Source organism: Anarhichas minor, unplaced genomic scaffold, assembly GCF_050575085.1.
Source record: "Anarhichas minor isolate MPS153535 unplaced genomic scaffold, ASM5057508v1 ptg000035l, whole genome shotgun sequence".
Classification (NCBI taxonomy): domain Eukaryota; kingdom Metazoa; phylum Chordata; class Actinopteri; order Perciformes; family Anarhichadidae; genus Anarhichas; species Anarhichas minor.
The window spans coordinates 1,165,533-1,188,102 of record NW_027466481.1 but is presented as its reverse complement, the minus strand read 5'-3'; the positions used below and the strand labels follow the sequence as shown (position 1 = coordinate 1,188,102).

At 41.0% G+C, this 22,570-nt stretch overlaps 2 protein-coding genes across 2 annotated transcripts; both read left to right on the top strand.

Annotated features, from left to right (window-relative positions):
• Positions 1 to 1,191: 1,191 nt before the first annotated feature.
• On the top strand, positions 1,192 to 6,009 carry LOC142965748 (uncharacterized). The gene is made up of 5 exons (XM_076106826.1): positions 1,192 to 1,308; positions 3,186 to 3,548; positions 4,220 to 4,483; positions 4,791 to 4,853; positions 5,046 to 6,009. The coding sequence occupies exons 1-5, from the start codon at positions 1,215 to 1,217 to the stop codon at positions 5,156 to 5,158; spliced, it is 897 nt and encodes a 298-aa protein (XP_075962941.1). The 5' UTR covers positions 1,192 to 1,214; the 3' UTR covers positions 5,159 to 6,009.
• Positions 6,010 to 9,153: 3,144 nt separating this feature from the next.
• On the top strand, positions 9,154 to 18,975 carry scn1ba (sodium channel, voltage-gated, type I, beta a). The gene is made up of 6 exons (XM_076106687.1): positions 9,154 to 9,208; positions 14,061 to 14,143; positions 16,022 to 16,231; positions 17,724 to 17,961; positions 18,479 to 18,620; positions 18,909 to 18,975. The coding sequence occupies exons 1-6, from the start codon at positions 9,154 to 9,156 to the stop codon at positions 18,973 to 18,975; spliced, it is 795 nt and encodes a 264-aa protein (XP_075962802.1).
• Positions 18,976 to 22,570: the final 3,595 nt, after the last annotated feature.

The window sequence follows — 22,570 nt, the reverse complement described above, 5'->3', positions numbered from 1 at the left end:
TTCACAGCACATTCTGTCAGACTAAACTGGCATAAACCCAGATGAGACACATGTTCCCACCTTTTAAACAATATAAAATTATCTTTTAAACCGTTTTTCTTTTACACAAATTCACCACATGCAAGTGTAACACAGTTCTGAAGTAAAATGACTGCGCAAGTGGGTGCAGAAAGCTGTGATATCCTGTTGCAGAGCTGGTGGTCTTCACACCTCAAATTTTGATGGCATATTTCATGCACCACGGCGGTTTCCTTTCAAGGCTCAACTGAAAGGAAATATGGTGCATATTAAAAAAATGGATGATTGCACTAGAACTATATCTTTCCTCTTGTGTGGGAGGACGCATGGAAAACGTACACCATTGTCTGTCAGGAGCATACGTATAAGCCTACACTGTTGAGAAGCAAGATAAAGTGAGCTGTGCTAGACAACAATAAAAGTCAGCAAGTAATTTCTTACTCTTGTTGAGTTTGAAAATTCATTCTTGACACATAACTAATTCCATTTTATAATAATTAAAGTATATAGATATAGATATGATTTGAATTGATCGGCCCCATTGTCATCAATAGCTATCTGAGTAGGTCTTGTCAACGCAACAATCTCTACTTATTTGCTTGCGCTCCAGAGAAAGCAAGTAAGTGGATCTTGAGTGGACATTTCTTTTTTGCTGACTGCTGTTTCCAAGATCAAGATTGAACAGTCAAGCTCAACTTTTAGGACAACATGAACGAGACGCCCTTAAAGTACGCCCTTAAAGTTAAGGAAAGTTTCATGACAATTGAGCAGATTTCAATGAAGATGAAGACAATGAAGACAATGAGATATAGTCGAAAGCTCTAGAACAAGCAGGTACCAGGACCTTGAATGGTGATAGTTTTGTCAACTGTGTATTCCATGCAACAAAATACACGTGAAAAAAACACAACCTGACTTTAAACCAAAGAACCACATCCTGTTACTGTGCTTTCATTTTTGATCTGTAATTTCTAATAAAGAATTAAATAATATGGTACTTTTTTTTATATACTGCCTTTTTTATCCATTTAAATTCTTTGCAGAATTAAAAAAAATACTATTTTTGGACTGTGTGACATTTTAAAGATGTCAGAAGATTAACATTTTCCAGCCTCTGAGGGAGTGGTGTAACATACGCCTTCATGTGCTTCATCTGTCTGCACTCAAAAGAGGCAAAGTCGTCCGTTTAGAGACGCATGCTAAAGATAATTTTGTCTGAGATGCATCACAGCCTCGTTGTGACGAAATTGGGATGGACACAGTGGATGTTTTTCTACTTTATGGTCGCAGGTACAGTTTTTTGATTGACATATTTTTGATTTATGACAAATGTGTGTTTGTGATGGTGAACATAGGTTTTTTAATCATTACTCAATTCAACACAGTGTGTTTTATCATAAATGCTTTGCAGGCTTACTTGCAGCCAAATGTAATATATTTCTTAAATCCAGTTTTAAGGACAGACGGTTGACGTTGTTTCCTGTAAGGGTTCAGGTTTCATTCAGGCATTTTCATCCTTTCTTTAGTGGTTTCTTTGCTGTGGTATTGACACAGGTGTGTGGATGTTCACGCTCTGCTGTATTTTTCTGATATGTAACAAAAACAACAACATGCATCAAGTTAGATGGAGAAGGCAGAGGCAAAAACTTGCTTTTAGTTCTGCATTTGGTCCATGACAAATCCAAAGGAGAGAGAACCCTCAAAACTTAACTTTATATTGGTGGACCGAGACACGTCTTTACAAATTGCTTTTGAAATAAATCACATTTCAAACCTCCTGTAAATTCTGTTTTTATATTTGGCAATTTGCTTTTTTCCTCTCTCACAAGCACCAGTTCTTGTGTTTCAATTGTTATAACTTCTAAACACTGTGATAAAGGCAATCTTAGTTTGATAATAATCTGTTTTAAACCGTATCAAATATTTTTGCATGCTAGATTCTTCTCCATCTTTGGATATGTAAAAAGAAAATGGAGCATCTTTGGTCTTGTGGCCTAAGTCAACAAGGCTTCTGGGTAGCACACTAAAATATCTCTTTAAAATCTCCATAATTAATATCTCAACCATAATTGAAAAAAATATTTTGGGGGGTGTTTTTTGCTCTTATTGGATAAGAGTGTAGAGGTAGAGGAGAAAGAGAGAAGGGGATATGTAACAAAGGTACAAAGCCTGAATTGATTCGAGGCAGTTGCGGTTATTTAACATTCAGCTATCAGGATGCCCAAAATAATTGTTATCACTAATGAATGTGGAAACACATTCTTCAATCTCTTTGTTTCATTCTTTTATCCAAAAGTTTTGTCTTCCTTTTAAAAGCTTCATACCATGTTGGTAAAACCTTCCAAGATCATGCAGCAACTCTGGGCCAACATGAATAAAAAAGTGAAAACAACTTTTCATGTGACAACTTTTACTTGACATGTTGTTGGTAAATGTTTGGCTGCCTTTGACCAAAAAGGAAGTGGCAACCTCAACAACTGAAAGCAGAAACCAACATACACAGAATACACATATCCTCCTATCAGCCTAATACAAGCACAATATATTGTAGGCACTTTAAGCTCCTAGGAAAATCTCCAATTATTCAATTTAAGCGGAAGAAGTCTAATTTCACTTCTTCTTTAGGATCAAACAATGTATTGAGTCTAAAAGAGAGAAAGTTTGGTAGCATGTAGTTTCTTGCTGCTGAGCTGTGCATCTCTTTGTCTACATTTGGATTTTTATTTCCGTGCGTCCACTAACTGCAAAGATGTGTCTAATTTAAGACACGTAAAAGCCTCAAATTTCACAAGGATTTACTGGCAGATTTTAAATCGTAGAACAAGGCGTTGCAATCTCTTAAACTCGTGCTAACCAAAGACCTTAATTCAGGCATCTTACCCATTAACTTCGAGATGAGCGAACTGTAGGTGCATAAATGCTGACTCATTGCCGGGTTTAGGACTCATTCCTGGACCTTTCTGTTAAAACTTAAACTCGCATGTACAAACATTGTGGTCTTTGCTTGTATCCAGTCTGTCGCTGCCCGTAGCTAAACTCACCTCCATCATAACACAATTGAACATAACAAAAGAGATGGAGGTTGAGAACTTTGGTGAAAGATATACTGTGAAGGTTACTTTTAACAGGAAACTGCTCATTCATTTTTTTTTCTTTCTGTTTTTCAGGTACTCGCTCTCTGGTCACAGTCTACCAGCCTCCTGTGCTCACCACTGCTCTGGGTCATGACGTCATGATGCCGTGCCGTCTCAATCTCTCACACGATGAGAAGATGGTGACCCTGCCGGTTCTGTATTGGATGTACTTAACAGAGGACAACACTGACAATCTCAGACTGTGGTACCCCTCTGAGAAATATGAGGGGCGTGTTGAACGTCTGGACAAAAGTCGGAACACTTCAAACAAGTCCATAGTCCTGAAGAATGTCCAGTGGGCCGACAGTGGGAAGTACCTGTGCAAACTCTCCATCACCACAAAGAGGGATAAAAGTTTCAGGAGGAAAGGAAATGAAACTTCACTGAAGGTTTATGGTGAATACAAGGTTTTAGATTTTTCTATTCCTATTAAGATTCAAATATAGGTGTATTGACGATAACCATGATATTTCAAATAAGATGTTCGTCATGTTAATAATACACATAGGCCTACATTTCTGCTGAAGAAACTTGGTTTCTCTAAATTCCTAGTTAATCAGAAACAGAAAAAAAATGAGTCCGACTATGTCTAGTTCCACAACTGAACATTTGGCTATTGGTAAAGTTACATTCAACTGATTCATTACAACTGCTGCAATAAAATATAAAAAAAATTCAAATTTAAATATCACTGATAGGTAAAGTTAATATATTACATTTTTAGTTCTAAACTAAAATAAAAAATATGCTTTTTGACAACTTGCATGAAAATAAGGTTAAAAATGTTATTACAGAACATGTAAACCCCTACAATTTAGCTTTAAGCTAATTCCAGCAAAAACTAATATTAGTATCCAACACACTTAGTATCCAGATTCCTTCTGTACATGTGAATACGAGCACCCGTCTTCATGGTATATGAATGTGCAGTGTATAGGCTAAAACATTTAGAAGTTAGAGAAGAATTTCATGAAAGTAGACAGAACCTTCAATGCAAATGAGTGTGTTTCTGAGTGTGTTTTAACGTGCCGTGTACACACCTGTGCATCTGCCTGCGTCTCTTTCAGACACCATGATCTTTACCGCTCACAATGACTCTCTGCTCTGGTGCGAAGTAAACGTGACCCCGGATCCCGGATTTCTTTTGTCCATTTTTCTCAATGGATGCAAACTCCAACCTGCTGACTGTGCTCCAGGAGCTGTGGGCGCAGCTCTGCCCTACGTCACCCTCTCCAAGACCGTCCCTCTGAGGATTAAAGGAGAATACGAGTGTCAGCTGCACCTGAACGGAGATCTGATAACGAAAAGCATCTTCTACTACCATTCGCCTGGTAATAACCTCTGTACTGAAGATTATAGAATAACACAAAAGCTGCCATTCTGCTCACCCAGTTATTGTAAATGTTCAGCCTGCAGGCTTCCACACAACATGAACTCTGACATCTTTGCCGTGGTTCCAGCATCGTTCCAGTTATCTATCCACATCTGCAGAAAAGCTTTTCTCTTCTAACTAGAAAAGCCTTGAGTGTGAAAACAACAGTGGATATCATTTTAAAGCTGCACTTGACAATTTCAAGGCGTCATTGGCCCGAAGTCCTGCACTATGTCAACAACACTTGTTTGACCTTTTCTCCTTAGTGGCTGAAGTTGATGGAGATGCTGAAAGAAATGGTTCCCTAACATGTCTGACAACTGCCTCGGGTGAGTCTGTCCAAAACAGCTTCAGGAAAAATCCTTCACACGCATCGCAAAAAGGCATTTGTTGACCGAGTGGAATCTATGCAGATAGTTGGCTTTGTTTTAATTGGAGAAATGATTACAATAAACCCAGCACTCTTTAATCCTTCATTTCTGGAGGATTACGCTTCATGTCAGTGGTTTTGTGTTTCTCAGAGCCAGCTGTGGTGGTGTTTCCAGAGCCGTGGCTCCTGTATATGGCTCTCCTCCTGGTGCCCATCGTCATCCTGCTGAGCCTCGTAACAGCCCTGCTGATGTACAGATGCTGAGAGTTTGTCAACATCTGGCTGAAACGGAAATGCTTAGCAATGGGGATCAAGGCTCCCGGGGCCAAGGCATCTTCATAACCAGGGACAGTCAGCTTCTGTCCATTGACAGGGGAGCACTTTGAATGAAAATATTGTACATATTGTACATATTGTGCATGATTAAAATAATGATAAAACTGTTTCAGCCCCTGAACCAAATTGTGACGCAGCGAGTGATGATAATAACAAATAAATCATTAAATCATGGTAGTTCAATTTTTGAGGGAAAAAATGCATCAAAGGAAGCAAAACAAGATTGAAAAAACCTCACAAATGATTTTAAAGTGGAGGGTTCCTGTGATTAAAGCAAAACACTGTATGTCTTTATGCATTTAAGGAAGAAGTAACAAACAATGTCTTATTCCTGGTGTGACATCTGTGGCCTCCTATAATTATTACTGTTTCACAATGTAAACTGTATATGACTGTGAATAATATTACATAGAGAGGTGATAGAGTATCAAAAAGCATATTCAATTGTAGACTATGTTTACTGATCTTAAATAGTCTCATGTTGATACTAGTCATTTGGTTTTTTTTGGGGGGTTTTGATTTCCCAGGAACAGTTCGCTCTTTCATCAGAAAGCAAAGTAAAGTCCCTGCCCACACGTTCCTCTTTCATCTGAAATGTAAATGTTCTCTTTTTTCTAGGTTTTGAGCAACAGTTTCAGTAATGCAGTAAAATAGCACTTGCTTAACTTTAAGCATAAACTTAAACAACAAGCAATCAAGGGAAAAATCTGTGCCTAAAATTAAGACTCAAATCACCTTTTAGTTAAAATTGACATTACATTAAAATCATTTAGAAGACACTTTTATCCAAAGCGACTTACAATTTCAGATTCTATCACATTCATACACCATACATGGGAGCTCAAGGACACATAGACATGTGACTAGCGGAGCTGGAGCCGGGGATTGAACCACCGATCCTCTGATTGAAGGATGGCCCTGCTCTCCACTTAGCCACGGTCACACCAAATGCATCGCCTATCAATGCATTAAAGCTGCATTTTTGTACAAGAATCACTGAAGCACGAGTGGATATATATAGTATGTCTTGTCGCTGTGATTAAAATTAATCCACAAATTTTCAAATAAGGAAAACGGATGTTAGTGGAATTAGGTACAGGAAGGTCACACACACACACACACACACACACACACACACACACACACACACACACACACACACACACACACACACACACACACACACACACACACACACACACACAGGAAGGATGCATTTGTCAGAGCGAGGACAGGCAAGCAATCAGCAGAGTAATCCTCACTGCTGGCATGATGAAATGGCCAAAACGAGAGATCAGCGCACACAAACACACACACACACACACACACACACACACACACACACACACACACTGGACTGATTCCCCTCTGAGTCAGGGAGTGAGTCAGTGCACCTGTGGTTATGTTACATGTGGTTGTGTGGCTGTGTGTGCATGCCCGTTGTATATGTGTTGATTAATGACTAAGTCAGAGAGCAATGGTGGCTGGAAGAGTGGGTTGAAAACCTGGCAGATAAAATGTCTAACAGGCAGGCTGTGAACGGGACAGGCGAGTAAATATGTAACTTTCCATGAGGCATTTAATGACAAACACTTAGTTTTAAGGCGAGTAACCCGTTTAAAATTCATCAGGAATTCACCAAATGCTGGATGTGGATTTGAAATGAGCTATATGTATAAACGATTGTATTAAAAAGACATGTAAATGAAAGTTGCATTGCTTTGTCAAGTAAACAACTTGAAATATTCTAATATGAAATAAGAGTATAAAAAATGCTACAGCCTACAGTCATGGACGGATTATGAGACAATGAGACAGACATACCTGTCAACAGCACCACAAAACTATACCGTATAAACTTGAGCTTTCTAACAGCTTCAACTAATAAAAGTGGACGTTATATAATATAACCTTCATGGTGGGAGGATTTATTGCAGGGCTGTTGTGTTAGACGGCTGTAGTTTTAGCAAGGTGAGCTCACATGTCTTGTCTCTGCTCTGCCCTGCACATTTATGATCTCTGTGTATCAATCATGTATTGTTTTTATTTTGCATCCTTTATTATATTTCTTAATCAAATTATTTCACATAGACTTTTGGTACAACCTTGCATTTCAAACCTTTGAATCTTGTGTTGGAAATCCTTATTATCAGTGACTGTTCTCTTTGCCAACACGTGGTGGTTTCTGGAAGCAATGAAAACATCATATAAAATCACTGTTGCCATAACAATGGCTTTATACTTCCATCTCCTCCTCCCCTTGCTCTTCTTTCTCCATCCCTCAGCTGCAATGCATCACACCCTCTCTCCTCCTCCTCCTCCTCCTGCATGCACCTCCCTCCCTCAGCCTTCACCCGTCCCAAAGACTGGTTAGCGCGCCATCCTTCCACCGACACACCATGTCATCTCTGGAGATTACTGAATTTATTTTTCTTCGGTGCGTGTTTCCCTTCCGCTTTTCTTCATTTTGACGTCTCGCGCAGCGTCTCCAGGAGGAATATGCGTGTCTCGCAAAGACATTTCCCAACGCGCGACTCTTCTTGAAGGCAACAAGTAAGAGATTTTTGTCTTTTTTTGTTTTTCTGTGTCGTGCGCTGATCCATAAATCTCTCCGATGGTCCCCGGAGTGACGGCAGAGCTACTTCTAGCATTTGACAGCCTGACGCGGGATGGAAGCAGTCCACCTCTGAACCATCAACGGGACGAGACGTGTCAGGGATATCACTGAGGGGAGGAAAGAGCGCAGAATTAGTTAAAAAAAAAAGGGGGATATTGATAAAGAGGTGACAGGTAAAAGGACGCTGCGCTCGGCTGTGCTGCGCGTTTATGGGATTTTTCTTTTTTTAAAGAGGACGGACGGGATTTGATGCTTTCTTTTTTCAAACCACATGGCTTAATTGATGTGGGCAAACAGTGGATGAATTCACATGAATGAGTCAGAAGTTAAACAGACCGTGCACGCTGCCTACAGCTTTACATGAAGAGATATGTAGTTGTGGCGCTGCAATTTGGACTGTAGAAAGAAAGCAATAACTGATATAACTCTTAAAAAATAGGGTGATAGTTGCAACTTCTTCCAAAGAGGTGGAAACAAGCGAGAGGATACCTGCTTCCATTTGCCATCCCACTCAGACTGTAGATCCATAAAGCATCTTTCTGCCCAGCAATATTTGACGTCATAATAGACCTTTTAACTGCGCACTCTTTTAGCTCGCCACTGCACGAGTCTCTCACACGCTGCGTCTTCCATAATCACAAATTCCTCAGCCTCGTCCCTAAGATAGCAGTCTTCCAGTGGCTTTCATGATCAATCACTGACACTGCCGTTCATCGGCCGATCATTTATCTGTGTGTCAGTGCACTGGCATTATTTGGTGCACACAGTCTCATTGTGGAGCTCAACAGGCCTACGGGTGTGCTACAGAGTATAAATAGTTGAACAAAGGCCCTTTTGGTGCTCACAAGAGGCCGAAACCTGAAACCCGGAGTGATTCATCTCTCTGGTAACTCTAGACGCTCACACAATGAGAGGCTGGACAGAATAGAGTGATTTAGATCCTGAGCCGAGGCAGCAGGGCACACGCTTTCCACGCTGCTGCTGTCAGGTTTTTCAGTTGCTTAAGAAGACCAGATTAGCAAGAAGAAGACCCACCCCTCCAGCCCCTTGTATGAGCTGAAAAAAAAGGAGGAGAAGAAGAGGAAGACACCCGGGCGGACCACACCCAGAGTCCCAACAGCTTCCGAAAAGAGTCTCTTCCTCTCCCAGACTTGTAATCGTTTGGCGTCGTAGAGGTTTTGACCACCAAGCTGGAATAGCTGCTGTAAAGATCTGTCTTGTGTCTCCCTTTCTGAAGTGTGTGTGTGTGTGTGTGTGTGTTTTGACACCGTTGAGAACCACCAGCAGTGTCCGTTCTCCTGTCAGGATGTCTGCAGTCCAAGAGCTGCTGCTGCTGCCTCTGGCCCTCCTGGCGCTTCAAGGTGAGTGGGTAACGGTTGCGTTGTGCCGCGACGGCCTCACCTTGGTATACACGTGAGCCAACATCTACCCTCTCCCCCCCCCTCAAACTGTGCCTCCATCGCATTCACTGACTGTGCAGTTTGCAGTTTGTTACTGTTGTTGAGGTGTTTCCTGTTGTCTGATGTTGCACCGTTGGCTCTGTTTGTATGTCATCATGGAGGGGGGGGGGTGTTTGATCATTGGGCTGGATTACGTGCTAAAAGCCCAGCTGTTCAGTTTTTCTTTGTAGAGTAATGAGATGAGGGCTTGTTGAACACACACACACACACACACACACACACACACACACACACACACACACACACACACACACACACACACACACACACACACACACACACACACACACACACAGATACAGCCGTCGTTGTGTATTCAAAAGTCTAGAACATACATTTCTCCCTCCGTGTTACACTGGGGCGTTATGACGTTCACAGTTTAGGGCTGCAACCAAAATTATTTTCATTATCAATTATTGAAAGTAAGTGTTTTTCTCGAATAGTCGTCTCTATAATGGATTTATAAAGTGATATAAAGTGGTGGGAAAATGCCTGCCACGACTTGCTAAGTGCATCCGACCAACAGTCCAAAGATATTCACTTGTGATACGAAATAGATGAAAAGCAGCACATTCTCACATTGGAGAAGCTGAAATCAAAGAATGTTTGGTGTCTTTGCTTGAAAAACGTCTTAAACAATTATGAGAATATTTGCTGATCAATTCTCTGTAGCTCGACTAATTGATTAATTGACTAATCGTTTCTTGCAAATGTTCCCGTTATGGTACTTTGTTTTTCATCTGATTTGATAAATAACATATCGGAAAGTTCAGCTTCAATTTCCCACCTTCACAAGAAGCCATTTACAGGCATTTATAATAATAATTTACAACAAACACACACACACACACACACACACACACACACACACACACACACACACACACACACACACACAGCTTCCACTGAGATGAAAATAGCCTGAGCTACATAATCATATTTAAATTACTGTTAGTCTAATAATATTTAACAAGCCCGTCTTTGGAAATTTAAGACACAGCCATTTCTCTTCATTTATGGTTTGTATTAAAACATTAATACATTTAAAATGATCAATGCATTGGCAAGCAATGTAAAGATGTAGATGTTATGAAATGGGTTACAACCATTATTATATATATATTTCACGTGTTTAATTTCACTAAAAAAGCACACGTGTGCATGCCGAAAGCTTTTTTTAGTTGGCATGTTGTCGTCACGGATGATCTTATTTTAAGCACTGAGATTTAAAATTGAGCACAAAAAGGAAGCGATGCATTGAAAGAGAGCTTTGCTGAGCACTTATCACTGTCAGCCTGCTGCTCTTTGTCTAACACTCTGTCACTGACGACAATACTACAAACCACACATGCACGAGCCAACACAGCTTCACAATCTCAAGAAATATAACAGTTAAAGTTATGTTGTTATTCTTTTACACGATGTGGCGGTTTATCCAGGATAGCAGGTTGAAACGAGCAGGCCGGGGCGGCAGAGAGTTGAGCCAGGGAGCAGAGCGGAGAAGTGAAGCTTGGCAAAAAGTAAGAAGGTTACATAAACCTGGATTGACAGAAACAGACAGTTTGGTTGAGGAGTCGGCGGGTTAGTTAAGGACTGAAGTGAGTGAGCACATCTGGAGCCGGACGCAGGGAGGATGAGAATATAAGACCAGACAGGAAATTGGATGGAATCTCCCAAAACAAAGAGGAAAGGAACAGATTGAATGAAAAATATAGCAGCTTGTGCTCTTTTTTACTTTTACATGAGCATTTGTATGTGCTAAGCAATAGATGGAATTCAAGAAGTTTCTGGAAGATAGTGAATCTACAAGGAAAGAAAGCGCACAAACAGCAGTTAAATAATAATTAGGATGATCCTAAGCTCCAACGATGCTCTATCGCGTCATCTCTGTCTGAATTGAGATTGGTGACGGGTGCAAAGCAAACAAACTATGAGAAATAGGAGGAATCAAGCGATGGCTCATCCCAAAATACATAAAACAGACTTAGATTTCACTTATACAGTAAACTTTATTTTTTGTGATGCTCAAAGTGCCAAAAAAAGTAACAACACGGTCATTCACAAGCATAAACAATCAAATGACGGCGTCGTGTGTCCTCTCTTTCAAGCCAGAGGCCCATAAAACCTAAAGTATCCGATGGCAACTTTACCTAATGCATGCTGCAGAGACACTCTAATGCAGCACGGAGCCAATTAGTGTGCAAATGGCTCCGTGCACGGACTTATGGTCAAAGGAGATCTCTGTCAACAGGATGTTTGAACGACCGAACCATCTTCTCCGCCCCCGAGTCATATGGATTCACGTCCATTCCATCGCTCCACTTCAACCATTGCGTCTGCACAGATTGGTAATAACATTACGGAGAAGAGCATCATCATTTTCAGTGGCAGGGTTGGAACATAAACTGATTAGGACTACTCAAGTGCTGCACTGCAGAAAGTTCTCGGGGCAAAATAAATCCTGTTAAATCTGATTCATGGTCTGTACTTTAGCTTAATAACATGTCTTCTTTCAGACTAGTGGAAAGAAAACATCCAAAATACACATTTAGGAGTTTATTTTACTATTTTTGTCCATTTGCGTCTGTAGATTTCTCCTAAATTCACCAAACATTTGCATTAGATAATGCCTCATTTGCATGTTTAAACATAACATTTCAGACTTGTAATACAAACAATAACTGTCTTAATGTAAGTAATCAACTGGAGACGTTTCATTGTGATATCTTTTAGTTAAAGTTGTTACCCTATTCACCTGGAGTGTCTTTTACACTACGTATCTTCAAAAGTCGTTTTCTCAAAATGAGTTTTTTCTCAGGGGTCTTCATATATCATTCAACACGTTGAATAGACGACGGAGCCGAGGATTTCTTGAGAAAAGAATGAATGGGCGCCTTGAGTTCAATTCTTCAAAACAGATTCAGATCTATCTTACAGAACAAAATGTCATTGGACATGCAGTACTAAGAGCCTTTGTGCAGACATTGCAGAGAACAGAGCTCATACAGAAAGGAATGAAGTGAGATCAACAGGAAACTAGACAGCAGAGATCTGAAACTACATCAAAACATCGCACAGTAGTTACAGAGGATTGTACATTTGGGGGGTATTTTGTTTCTCTCAAAATGTATTTGCTGTTATCCACATTTCTGTGTCTTTTTTGTCTGTAAATCACATGTTGGATGTCTTGATTTAGTGCTCTTGAACCAATGGAGCAGCCGTTCTGTGAAATCATACGAAGAGAGAAAGGCCAGGCTGGGATCCCTCGAGCTTTGTTCTATACTGATAAACCAGTGTGCCATCACTTAACCAGTCGAGACAATATGACAGCTTTGTGAAGTGAAATGGAAGCGACGCTCTCAGAGCAGTGTGCTTCAATGGTCTACTTGTTCCAGTGGAAAGTCTGTCGCTCGCTTGGTGTCAAGGGAAATGTCATGGATGCTTGGCAATTCCCCAGGTTAAGTGTTCCTACAGTATATGCGTGTGTTTTAATCCAGCCACGGAAACAGATGTCCTCCCTCATCTCTTTCGCTGTCACTTATCCAATTTCTCTCTCTCTCTCTCATAGCCAGTTCAGCAAATAGCCTTGATCCTTTTTGCATTTCCTTTAGCTCCCCGCAACATGCTAAGCTAGCTAACTTCAGTGGGTGGATGGTCCTTTGTGCAGCTAAAGCGTTAGGTCAGGTTTTTCTTTTTCTTTTTTTGCTTTGTAGGCCTCAGCAACTGATATGATCTGAGTGATTAGGCTGCCAGCCCCCCTGTCAGGGGGGAAAAACCCCTCCTAATCTGCACTTTCTGGAATATCTGTTGCATAATCCTGAACCTCAGTCCACAGATTATGCAATGGATTTGCTTTTTTTGATGCTCTGAGTGTGCTGTTGCTGAGGCGGTTTGGTGCCTCTGACTCTGTTTAGTCTGCACTTTGGATGTGCAGTTCCTTTTGTGTCTGCTTGCATCTTTGTCTCTCTCTCTCTCTCTCTCTCGCTCTCTCTCTCTCTTTGGCGCGGTGTCTTTTCGCTGTCTTCTTAACTTGTTATCTCAGCCTCGGACAGTCAGCAGCATCCCTGCCCACCATGCACAATCTCGCCTCTGCTGCGTCACCAACCTCCCTCAGGATTACCGCCTCACACTGTCTTGTGTGTCGCTGCCGTCCCTGCTACATTATCATCCGTCTCTGTCCGTGTTCATTCTGTCTGTCCTGCAAAAATGAAGGTCTCTCCTCTGTCTTCAGGCATCCTTTTAATTTATGTCCCGCTGTGTGTCATTGGTAATGTGTCTCCTCTGTCTGTGTTCCCGGTCTCACCTCCTTTTCTCAGAGCAGTCAATATGCCAGCCATCTAAAACCCTTCTGTGTTCCTCTGCATGTCTTGCCCTTGTGTCTGTCTCTTTGCCTTTCTGTCTCTTCCTTCATGTCTTTTCTACATGGTAGAAGCTAATAACTCACAGACTTGAGTCAAAATATCGCTGCATATTAATGATAACCCAAAGATTTGGTGGTGTCTATTGGCAAATGTCTATCGGTTGATTTACAAATGCTTTCCTGCAGCACTGACAGCTGGTGCATATTACAGCAGCCTGTAGTTAACACAAACAATCAAGCCACTTTTGGAACAGACAAGAAAGCTAATTAGAGCAGAGATTAAACTGAAAAAAGTAGAAATTGTAGTTTTTTTTAGTTGTGAATAAGTGCGCCTGTTCTCTGAGCAGTTATCAGCAAATGCTGTTTGACTCAGGTCTGTTTGTTATAATCCAGTTCCTCAGCAGACCCGCCTCCCAGAAAACCTGAAAACCCAAGACCCCAGCCTTAACCGAACCCTGTTTTGTAGGTTCAGACATGTAAGTTTTCCTCACCTGAGTTGTTGTGGTGGGCCTCAGCTCTATGCAAATAAAAGGCAAATTCTGTCTTATTACAACTTTGGTCCATTTTTATAATTGTTGCCATAATTTCTTTCATGGATTATAGCTGTGCACTCATCAAAGTAAGCGCAGAGATCTGGGAAAGCAACGACCAAATCTGAAACACAAGCTCCCGGACATGTAGACGGTGATTCTCCACCCAAAGGTACATAAACACCAGTTTGCGGTGTTTTATGTTTGAGGGGAAACGGGAAAACCTGCCATCCACCCTCTTTATCCAATAGCAGCAGAGAGTGCAGGGGCAGAGGGTTTGTTTTGTCACATATGTTGGTCTAGTCTGCCTGACTCATTGATCCTTTATCTGACTGATGTTTGTGTAACTGAGCTGTGTATTGATAGATCCACGGCGCTGTCCTTGGTGCTGAAGTAGCAGGCAGATTTGTAATTGTGCTTTTTTCTCTCAGTCCCATTTCTGTCAGTTTTGTCTTGGATTTAAAATAATCTCTAAATATGTACTATAAATACTCAATTCTATACTATAGGTTAGCTAAATATATCGAGCTAAATATCTAATATAGTGTTTAACCTCTGTTTAGGTCCATTAAGATCACTGAATCTGGAATTAAATCAGTCGGGTTTAGTCGTTCTCGGGTCCAGCTGGGTTCGGGTCTGTGTTTTTAAAGCTACTGCTCCGTCTCTTGTTTGAATACGATAGTTTGGGTTTCTATTATGCGGCCTGTGATTCTATTATGTTCTTAACTTTCTCTCCCATTCCTTCCCTTTTTTTTCTCCCCTTCTCTCTCTGCAGTGCATCAGCCGACATTAGGCTTCTTCCCTCCTGCTTCCCCATCTCCCCCCGTGCTTTAGTAGAAATGGATGTTACCTTTGAAGCCTGTACTAACTTACTAACTTTCTCTTCATCACCCCCCCCCCCCCCCCCCCATTCCTCCCCTCCATGTATTTCTGCAGTGTGGTGGCAATTCTACGTCTGTGATTCATTTTAAAGTTTCACCTTGGTGCTGCAATATTTGTATCTGAGGGAGTAAAAGATAGACCTTTGTTTTATATATTTGTGTACGTGAGGCCATGGATGATGTGCAGCCTCTGTCAATCCCAACCACACTTTTAATGATTTGAGTTCATCTGATCAGCGTTGTGTTTCCTGTCCTCTCCCTCATTCCCCCCCCCCCCCTCCCCCCCATCTTGCGATTCGAAACAAACGCATCCCCAGAAGTCAAAGTTGACAATAATACGAGATCATTGGTTGAGCGCCATGCTGAGGCCTCAGTGGAAACTGCAAGGTGCAGAGTGAGAAAGAAACATTTGGAGTTACAGGTGTGTAACTCCCGGCCGATGAGAAGTATGTGTCATGATGATGATGGCATATATAGACTCACGCTTCTATATATGAATTTAGCTCATTCACCAATTGACAGAATGCAAGAAACTAGTCCCGCATACTGCAACCTCTTTATTTCCCCTCAGTTTCACCGCTTAAAAAACACCTCAAATGTAAATGACTAAAAAAAACAAATCAATCAAATTCACAACAATGCATGTACTGAGAGGATGAGAGGAAATAAAAAAAGAATGCAAGAAAACAAAAGAAAAAAATCTCACATGCAATTAGCATTGGGAGTAAGCACGCAAAAATACAAAAGTTACAGGAGCTAAACTTGTTTTGTAAAGTACTGTTTAAACAGTTTGCCTGCAAGTACTAAGATGCTGGAAAACACCAGAGCTCTGCCCGCGTATCAACCTCTTCCCAGAGTCACGGGTACAAGACAAAGAGGATGATGGCCACCCAGGGCTCTTACCTCTAAACCCTGTGACCTGCAAAGAGCAATAAAGTGATAGAGCAGGTTTCTAACTGTGTGTTCTTCATCCTTTCACTCTGTAGCGTCTCTGTGCCGTGGAGCCTGCGTGGAGGTGGACTCAAACACAGAGGCCGTGGTCAACGAAGGCTTCAAACTGGGCTGCATCTCCTGTAAGAAAAGGGGCGAGGTGAAAGCCACGGCCTCCGTCGATTGGTTCTTCATGGCCTCAGATGAGACAGACGAAAGCCCTGTGAGTGGTAATAAGATAATGCCACAAGGCAGGCTTTGAAAAAAGTATTCCTCAGTAACGACCTAAAGGAATAGCTCCACATGTTGGGAAATGCATTTTCCTTCTTGCAGAAAGTTAGATGAGAAGATTGATATCACTCAAATACGTTTGTATGGTAAACATAGGCGGCAACCTCCGGGTCTGAAAAGTGAAGCCAATGCATTCTTTCCAATCGCCAGCAGGGGGCGACTCCTCTGGTTGAAAAAAGAAGTCTGATTGTATGGAAATCTACAAAAAATTGACCATAAAGCAGCGTATGATTCAGGGAGTGGCTACCTTGTAATTGACAGATCGCTACCACGGCCTTGTCGGGTCTAGGAGTTCTTGGTGTTTTCGTTTAACCCTTTCACAGTATGGTCTCAGTTCATGAAAGTTAATTTTGGTCACCTACAAATGTCTTATTCCACTAGTTTGTACTTTGCTCCATCCTCTCACGTCACTTCTGGTTGAGATGGCGACAGCCAAAAACCAAGATGGCGTCAGCCAAAATAACTAACTCGACTTCAAAACCGTAGTCCACAAACCGTTGGGTGACATCATCACAATTATTTCATTCATTTTCTGGGAAACGGCTGCAATGCATTTAGAGAGAGAGAGAGAGAGAGAGAGAGAGAGAGAGAGAGCAGAGTCTTGCATTTTTTATGACAGGCCTTTTCCGCCGTGTGTTGACTGGAAGAAAGCGCCTCTTGCTGAACTAAGCAGCCCTCCCCAGGCAAAGCAAAGAGGCCATAATGGTACATTCCTGGAGCAGGAGAGATCCCATTAGCCTTCAGCTGCCTTTTAGAATGTGTTTCAACTAATACACCAGGAAGTGCAGCGGTGAGGCCACAAATGCGGCTCGGTCGATATGGGAAAACAGCAGCAGCGGTGATGTGGAGACCAGCTGTCTGTTTGCTCAAGGATGACAGGAAAAGTGAAAATCAAACTTGACAGGCGGGTTATGAATATTCATTCATCAACACAGTTTGTTTTACACCTGCCAGCATCCAGGAGAAAACAGCAGCTCGCTGTTGTAGTTTAATTTGTTGACACGGGTAAATAAATGGGACCGCAAGCCAAAAAGTATTAGTCAGATCCAAAAACAGGTGGAAAGTCACACTAGATGTGTGAACATTGTAAAATAAATGTGTTTCTGTTTGCTGAAGTGGCAGTGCCCAGCTGTTTGAAGAAATCACTTAGCCCAATGGGCTGAGAGTTTAGTAGTTGTATTGAGAGATGGACCAACACTGTTGCTGACATATTGCATATGTATAGTATCTGAAAGTTCATTTTCACTGCATACTGAAATGAGCTGTGGCTGCATGTAAAAACACATTTATCAGCCTAAACACTTGCTTCTATGCAAAGCTAACAGTATTCGTAACAAATGGATTACAACTGTACAAATGTTCAGTCTCTATTTTGTTCCCGGCCTCCTTTTTAAAGAAATCCCATACTTGCAATTCTCTTCCAGATATACAGCTATGACAATAAAAGGGGCTACACCAACGACCCACGTTTCATGGATCGTCTGGCCTGGAACGGCAGCAAGAAGACCAATGACCTACAGGAAGGCTCCATCTACATCCTCAATGTGACGTTCAATGACACTGGAACCTACAAGTGCATATTCACCCGCATCCTCGAGTATTCCAACTTCGAACATCCAGCCAACGCCACCAAGATAATCCACATGAAAGTGGTGCCAAAACGTAAGAGAGGAGGGATGCTGTCCTACTGTCTGTCTAGCCAGCTGTTCAAGGAGATAACACTCTCACTGCCTGATTCTCAACCCACTGATACACTAGCTTGTAAACATAGCGGAACATTTAGCAGCTCAAGAGCCAAATATTTCTCTCCGGAGATGTTAGACCAAACCTTATGGGTTTGATCGGACTTAGATTCTCCGCATTGGACAGGAACAGGAGTCCAAATGAATTATATTGTTGCTCCATAGCATCTGGATGAGTAAAAAAGCAGCCGTTTGATATTATGTAAATGTTGCGTTTAGGGTTTTTGTGCTGGCCCCGTGTGGTCAAAACAATTGATTGAAGCAGGCTATCTGCAGCACGATTCTGATAAATGATGACTTATGACATATATTGTTCAAAAAGGATGAACAGCCTGGGCAGCCCTCGTCTTTTTCATGGCAAAAATGTATGTAAGCCCCTTTCAATTAAGCACACAGGTAGAGTATTTCTTACCGTATCTCCCTCCCCGTCTCTCTAGTCACCAGGGGACTGGCATCCATTTTGTCTGAGGTGATGATGTATGTTACCATCATCGGGCTGCAGGTGTGGCTCGCGATCGAGATGATTTACTGCTACAGGAAGATATCAGCGGCAGGAGAGGAGGCTCTGAGAGAGAGCGCGTGAGTAACCCATGAGACACTCAAACACAAACACAGCCAGCCTCTCTCACGGTGCCAGCCCTCCATTTCCAGAACCTGCTGGGCCGACCTCCCACCAACCGCTTTCACCTTTGTTTTCCCCTTCCTGACACTGTGTGGGAAGCAGAGACACACAATCTCTTTCAATCTGCTCTTTTCAAAAATAACAAACATGTTCCTTTTTTTCCCCCTCACTGAACTGAAGTCTTATTCTGATTGACTGATCTTGTGTCTGCCTGTTCTTCCTTTCCACCACTTTCTTTCCTTCAGGGCGGAGTATTTAGCTATAGCATCAGAAAGTAAAGATAATTGTGCAGCTGTACAAGAGGCAGAATAGCACCGGTAGGTCTGGATTCTCACTAAACTTAATGTCTCGATACAGATGCTTCTTGTGCTCGCGTTTATTTTCCAAAGTGGGCGATCATACATTGTGATCATACACCTTGTTAACACCACTACTGGGTTGAAAGTTAAAAAAAAGAAGAATTTCTTAGAATATAATGTTCTTGTATCAGAATATTGTATACAGATTGTAGCTCAGGTTCTTTGGCGTACACGTATCTCTGGTTAGCCAACGTGCTACATTCAACGTTTGGATCTTCAAAGTGTCCGACTTACAACAAAATAACCAAATTATTTTACTAAAGTTTGAGCCATTCAATAGGTAGAGAGGTAGTGCTCATCCAATCCTTTATACTGTAGGTGCAGGACAAACAGATTCAATGAATTATTTCAGCGCACACTAGAATTTATTTAAATTGCCACCATATTTATTTCTATAATCATTGTTTTATTATGATGAAGTTAATGGGGATTGCACGATGTAATTGCTATAAAACAAAGACACCATCAGCGTTTGGATGGGTTCCCTTTAAACCTCGCTTTATGCCACCGGGAGCGATCTCCCAGGAAAATGAAGGCCTGATTGAAGGCGTTACTGCATGTTACTTTAGTCTTTTACATAATTCATATTTCTGACAATTTCATTTCTTTTTGTCTTGCTTCAGGTCGAGGAAGAATTCAAGATGGAGTCCTTGAGTATTTTCAAATACCCTCATTCATTTCCTCTCCTCTCACCGTAACTCACATCCCACCATCCTCTTCACAAGATGGAAAAACCACAGAAGGAAGAAAAATATTTTCTTGATAGAAATTTTTTTTTTTAAAGTAACTTCTGCAAAGGATGGAAAGACCTGAACTGTATACCGTTTCTAAATCCTGTTTTGAGGGACAGGAGGGAGCATCGGGTCGTGGTCCAACGGGAGAGAGACTGGGTTCAACTATATATCGGTGTATACGTATGCAAAGATAATCCTATATAAATATTACAGGCCTATACATTTATATACACTATACCTGCATGCTTATGAGCTATGCATAACGACCAACATCATGCATCTGAAGTTCTGTCATGTTTCTAACAGTTGTTAATCAGTTGTCATATTTCATTGTTTTTTCTTATACTGTTAAATACTAGTACGACTAAATTTGACTGCAAATGTTGCTGCTGTAATGATGTAACACTACTAGAAGGTACAGAGGAAACACTGCTGCGACAGCTGTTATTAAATGTTTCACTTTGACCAGATTTATTATTTAAAACAGACCAATATCTAAACCTTAAGGACACTCTATGACATTTTAATTAGGCGATTGGGAAACCAATATCAACGGTTCAACCTTCTATTTTTCTTCTAAAGGCATTCTTAACACACAGATTTCATTTAAGCGGGTATTAGAATGTGAGAGAAACTGCCTCCTTTGGAGCAGTTGTGAAGAGCAACGAGTCCCGGTTGTCACACGTCAAGTTAAAGCCGTTGCATTCAGTCACTTAAACACAAGGAAACGGGAATGTGAGGGTTCACACACTCTAACCAAGAGAAATGTGGTCTGTATTAAATGTTAAGTCTGCTTAATCTTTCTCTGGAGGGTGTTTGATAAAACGTATTATTCTCTTGTTATTAGAGTTTGAGTTATTAGCTCTCAAAAGAGGAACATGCAGTCCACTGTAAATTCTAGGTTGAACCTATTAGAAAAACATAGCCAGTCATGTTTTTAATATTTCATATTGGAGATGAGATCAACACAGTGATGTTTTTAGTGTTTCCCTACATCCCAGAGAGCTCAAGATGACGGAATCAGCCATATTATGATAGAACGTGTTGATTTTGGGGCAAAAAGCTACATTTCAGTGGTAATCCCTTTTAATTAATAAACACAAAGGTGTGAGGAGCAAAAATGGCACCTGAAGCCAAAGAATGATTTCCTGTGACGATGCCCACTTCATTGGATAATACTAAATGTGTAGCAAAGCAAACAAACAAACCAAAAAAAAAAAATCAGCTTTACCAATTTATCCTCAGCGATACAGAAGTGTCACTTTAAACTGAATTTGTCTACAGTGGGAACCGTTCCCACGGATGTGTAATTTCACACACGTCTTAAGTGTTTTCGTAGAAAATGAAGGGCTCTGCAAATTGCTACGTATCTAACTGCCGTGGGCAAACGTACCACTAAACCAGTCCAGTGTGCCTCCCTGGCTGAATGAAGCCAGTGGAAACCAAAAAAGGGAACGAGGTGAAGCCTCGTTATGAATCTATAGTGTTTATAAAAACAGCTGGAGGGCAACTTGCTTCTCTCTCCAGACGACCAGACATCGACTACCGGTGAACACTAGATGGCAGCCAAACACTGCCGCTCTACATGTTCACTGATCAGCTCTTCTGCACCAAAACTGAGTTTCATACATTTTTGAGATATCGACTAACTGCATGCTTACTGATGGAAGAAGAAGAGTACAGTACAAACAGAATGTCCAATGACTACAAGCTTAACCCATAAGGACCCACAAAACAAATAACCCAGTGATTTCTGTGCTAACTGAGTGATTTACTTTTTGGGAAATGCTGCATCTGCTGACATCTTCATTTCCTACATAGATGAACCAACCTGTGAAAAGTAAACCACACTGCTGGTCTGCTTCGTGTTCACGCGTTTTCTTTCAGCAACAAATTAAAACGGCTGTTTTCACTTCATGTGCAGGTGTGAAAATGCTGCTTGCCACAATAAGTGAAACACAGAAGAAGAAAAAAATAAAGTGCTTGTGAAAAAGAAAAGCCGCGTCTCACTTGAATTTGTTCTGAAATAAATGGTGACTGTAGGCGTCGGGACTTTCAGCCGGATGCATCTTCAGTTCACACTTAAAGTTCATTTCTATGAAACATGTTATATTGTTTTTACCCATTTAACACAAACTTCCTTTTTGAGTTGCAAACTTATTTCTCAAAAACAAAATGATTTTTGAGTAAAAAACTTTTCACCGTTTTCTGCAATTTCAATCAAGATTTAACAGCAAAATGACTAAACGAGTGAAGAAACGATTATTCTGTTAATTTGCTTTTTAATCAATCAATGATCGATTAATGGTCATTTAATAGTTTAAGTCATTTATCAAGCAAAAGATGTCGAATATTTGCTGGTTCCAGCATCTCAAGTGTGAGGATTTATTCCTTAACTTGATTTTAAATCCTTGTAATAGTCTTTGGGTTATGGGCGGCTAATTTGGAAGTAATTCGGAGATGTGACCTTGAGCTGTGTGAACTTGGGATGAACATTTTTTAAACAATTTTTTGACACATCGTACACTAAGAAAATTAAGTCAATCAAGAAAAAAAAAGTTATCGATAAAGCATTTAATCGTAAATTAGCCTTAGACAACACCACTTTATTTTCCTCAATCACACCAGACTTACCTTTTGTGACCGATATGCCACCGTTCAAAATGAGCAGAGCATAATGTGATGTAATGACTGATAAAACCTTTGTTTACTGCAGTTATTCAGTGTGGTAGTTGAATGTAAACTTAATTTCCCTCAGTGACATTTCCGCAGAAGATTCACGGATTTAAACTGGTTATAAATTGTAAGATTACC